The sequence below is a fragment of the Dermacentor albipictus genome, chromosome 7, assembly GCF_038994185.2.
Source record: "Dermacentor albipictus isolate Rhodes 1998 colony chromosome 7, USDA_Dalb.pri_finalv2, whole genome shotgun sequence".
Taxonomy (NCBI): domain Eukaryota; kingdom Metazoa; phylum Arthropoda; class Arachnida; order Ixodida; family Ixodidae; genus Dermacentor; species Dermacentor albipictus.
In genome coordinates this window covers 26,728,444-26,732,648 of record NC_091827.1, presented here as the reverse complement: position 1 = coordinate 26,732,648, position 4,205 = coordinate 26,728,444, and the positions used below count along the sequence as shown (strand labels likewise).

Here is a 4,205-nt window from a genome sequence, read left to right as displayed (position 1 = left end):
CTTGCAGACAATAAAATCGTGACATCAGCTAACGTGACATCAGACTGATCGATTCAGAGCGCCTCAACAGCAAAATAGAAGTGAGGTGTGCAGACAGGACACAAGAGTAGAGAAGTGGACAACACGAACGCCACGGCATTCGTGTTGTCCACTTCTCTACTCTTGTGTTCTGTCTGCACGCCTCACTTCTATTTTGCATAATGAATCCTTACCAACTAGCCCAGCTTTCTGTCGTTCTAAGCCTCAACAGCACTACAAAAGTCATGTAAGCAAACAACAAAGCCTTGCTGAGAGCACAAGATGGCTGTGATTATGATGATGAACTCATGTCATTAGTACTAGGCCCACCTATTGTGTAAGCCATATTTAAAGCTGTTTTACAAATTTTCGCATTACTGTGAAAGCGCTCTGAAGCAGTCAGTCAAATGTGCCATAATAACGCAATGAGCACAAACAGCCTTCGAGAAGTTCAACGGCGATGCTGTTCAGCGATCACCGAAACTGCTAGTGTGACAATGTCACGACGGAAGCTTCAATGACGGCAGTGGTAGCGACAGTTTCCTCACGATCCCGACTGAGGTTTCCTGATCACATGAGCACAATCGTACTTCCCACGCACCACCTTGAGCTTGAGACCCGGAACGTCCTTTGTCCGAGACCTGTAGACCAAGACGACGCTGTGTTCCTGCAGGTTGTGTCCCACGCCAGGCACGTAGGCTGTCGCCTCCTTGCCGTTGGAGAGACGCACGAGCACGCATTTGCGGTTGGCCGAGTTGGGTTTCTTCGGCTTCTTTATAAGTGTCTTGATCACGACGCCCTTCATGAAGGGTTTGCTGTCCAGTGGATGGCGCCTCTTCTTCTTGGGCGGCGGGATGCCTCCGGCGTGAACCTTCTCCAGGATCGGGTCGTAAATGAGGCCGTCGTGGTGGGGGTTGCCCTTGAACCTGACGAAGAACTTGTGACGCACAGGCTGTATGGTTGGAAGGCTCGGCCTCTGGATTTGGAGCGTCGTGGCAGCAGGAGAGTTTGACGACTGCCTAGAGTAAGGAGTTGACAGGCTTCCCTGCCACGCAGTGGTGGCACAAAAGGAGAGGCCTGCACAGAAAATGGCAACAAGTATTGTGATCTTTAAGACACCTACAAGAAACACACTGAAACACAAACTTTCTTTTTCTCTTACAGTTGGTCATTTCAAATCATGCACATATTGTTTTTTTTTCTTTTTTGGCGAGTGACGTACATTCGGCTGCAGAAGTCTAGGTGCCACGAGGTCCAGAAAAGCTTTACATTTCTCCTAGCACAGCCATACAATATGGATTTGTTTCGATGCGTTACACTGGTCAAGCACATAGGCTGCACCACTTGATTTCAGCTTGCATGCTTAGGCTGCCAGCAAAAACAAACTTTTCGCGGCAACGGTCCTGACTACTTTTTGACATATAACACCGCCTCACCAACAACTCTGCAGTGTGCAGTGAAGGTGCATTTGAACTCGTGTAAAGCAACCGTTATCAAGAGCCGGCTGCGAGTTTCTGTTAAGGGGGGAGGAGAAGGGCTCATCCATTGTGTGCTCCTAGTCCTTCCGTGGGTCTCCACGATTTTTAGTCCCCGACTACCCAATGACTGCCCGAGACGCGTCGTACTCCAACGGTCGTTGGCTGAAAGCAGCGCCTCGGTCAGTTATGCGCAATTGCGCACGGCGGCACATCCAAGAGACGCCGTGAAGATGCCATTCTATTGATGTCGGGCGATTAGAGTCAGATAGCGGAGCCCTTCTGCTGGTTCTTTTATCCTGATCGGCCGACACGACCAAGAGATTTCGCTGTACGGCGGGATTGGAGTGCAGCTCATTTGAATGTCGCACGAGCATCGGGGCAAATCGACAATAACCAAAAAACGAACAGGGTGAAGCGGGCCTTAGTAAGAATAAATGGGCGATGCGGGAGGTAACACGAATGTTGACCGAGCTAGTTCGCCGTACACAGGACACTTTCGTGTTGCAAACTCATTCACAGCCTGCATGATGGCCGACTAAAATACGCGGTCTACTTTTCGCGATGAATTTAAAAGAACTACACAAAGCGTCCTATCCCACAACTGCGCTGGTTCTGATGGACCAAAACATCTTCCATAACTGACTGACCAAGCACCGCCGTGAGTGCGTCGAACGATCCGACGTATTCCAGGTCCCAAGTTAGCTTCCGTAGTCTCTGTGCTTTTTTTTTTTTTCGTAGCTCTGACATGCACGGCAAATTTTATTACGGTGAAGGTTGTACAAACCACAGCAGATGTCGATTTGTGTTCCGGGTTACATTGAGAAACTCGTGGTCAGAATCGTACGATACGGAGTCATGCTCTTGGTGGAGCAAATCCGAAAGGGCGCTGGACTTACTCCGAGACGGCTTGGTTGCGTGGAGAGTCATCTGCGCGAATGCGTTTCCGAGGCTTCGTAGACTATTCATGATGGTTAAATTTGCGTCGCAAGCTTACAAACGATACCACACCAGAGAAGCACGCCGTACCGCCGGAGCGGTCTACAGCGGTCACAAACGCCGTGAAATTAATCAGGCGCTTATTTCACAGAACCAAAAGCATCGCTGATTGTCATGATGGTGATAGTACGGTGTTTACTGAACAACCAAAAGCGACCTCAGAATATAAATAATACAAATTGTATTGCAAATACTGAGTAAAAATATTAGCTATTTTATTTGTGTTGCAATGCTATCTTGAGTATGGCCTTCGAGATTGTTAGTACCGCATTCCTCTGATTCTACTGCTGTCTCGGAGGCAGCAGCAAACTCATTGAGTAAGGAAAAATCGCAGTTTTCGTCAAACTACGGGCCATGGAGGAAAGAAAATGTTTCTCGACCGCCCCTGTAGGGTTTTAATTCGGACACACTCGCACATTTCTATAGGCAACCCGAGAGTAGTTGATTTTGCGCGTGAACTGCATTATCAACGTCGATGAGATCACAACGCGCCGAAAGTTTAAATCGCTCGATCGACTGCGCTCCCGCTTCGATATAATTTTCTTTTTTAAATCCATGGTTGCTTAGCCGCTAAGGTGTTAGGGCTGCTAAGCACGAGGTCACGGGATCGAACCCCGGCCACGGCGGCCGCATTTCGATGGGGACGAAATGCGAAAACACCCGTGTACTTAGATTTGTGTACTTAGAACCCCAGGTGGTCCAAATTTCAGGAGTCCCCCATTGCGGCTTGCCTCATAATCAAATAGTGGGTTTGACACGTAAAAGCCCACAATTGAATTAGAAAAAGAACCGGAATCTAATTTGCAAAGCAGTCCTGACTAGCATTAAACATTCCACGAATCCAATTCAAGCTGTGAACGACAAAGCTAGAGGAGGCGCGAGCTTTACTTCTGTTGACACCCGGCCGGCTACGATAATAGTTTCTTTTTTTTTTAGAACTGAACAGCTATCAAGGAGTTTGGAACGTGCAGTTCTTGTACAGTCTGAAGCACCCTTGCCTCGGCCGATTTGGCCGCCGTTTTTCGCAGAACAATGCATACGCCGACGCAGCAATGAGACCACGCACGAGTGGAGCCTAGCAGCAGTGGCGTGGCAACAGGGGGGGGGCCGGGGGGCCGTGGGCCCCGGGTGCAAGGGGCCAGTGAAGGGGGGGGGGGGTGTCATATACACCTGAAGACACCCCTCTTTCCGCCGGCTACACCCGGGGAGGGGGGTGACAGAAGACCTATGGGCCCCGGGTGCCAGACGACCTTGCTACGCCACTGCCTAGCAGCTACCGCGATGCAGCAGCTGCAAACGCAGTCCACAGCCGGCCACTCGACCGAGTTTGCGCAGCAGACGTCATCACGGTCGTCATGATTTTTTTTTTTTGGGGGGGGGGCACTATTTTATAGCATGTCGAGAAGCGGCGCAAGCAGGAAACATGACTGCACGACAGGCGCGTCTTGCACCGAACGACAAAGCGATGACAGTGATAAACCGGTGAAAAACAGTTGCGTCAAAAAACAATGTGCGCTTGATAACACGGTACCTTGACGTCATCGTGGCCACCATGTTTGAGCTGAGAGCTGCGACCGCGACGTCACATGAAAGCTATCTTACCGGACAGCATGTGGAGCGAGCAGCAGCGAGCGTATACAACGCTACTGCCAAAAACGCGCGGTGGCGCACAGCGCGCATGCGCGATTGCACACCCGAAGTGACGCAACAGTG

At 50.2% G+C, this 4,205-nt stretch overlaps 1 protein-coding gene across 1 annotated transcript; it reads right to left on the bottom strand.

Moving 5' to 3' along the window:
• Nucleotides 1-214: 214 nt before the first annotated feature.
• tko (technical knockout) lies at nt 215-2,560 on the bottom strand. Its single transcript, XM_065452958.2, has 2 exons — nt 2,393-2,560; nt 215-1,095 (listed from the first exon to the last, which is right to left on the bottom strand). The coding sequence occupies exons 1-2, from the start codon at nt 2,460-2,462 to the stop codon at nt 563-565; spliced, it is 603 nt and encodes a 200-aa protein (XP_065309030.2). The 5' UTR covers nt 2,463-2,560; the 3' UTR covers nt 215-562.
• Nucleotides 2,561-4,205: the final 1,645 nt, after the last annotated feature.

Bases quoted from the DNA above. Each gene is read 5' to 3' on its own strand.
- tko (XM_065452958.2), bottom strand. From the start codon at position 2,462: ATGAATAGTCTACGAAGCCTCGGAAACGCATTCGCGCAGATGACTCTC. The intron at 1,096-2,392 runs GTAAGTCCAGCG...TTTTCTGTGCAG, and splicing joins CGCAACCAAGCCGTCTCGGA to GCCTCTCCTTTTGTGCCACC.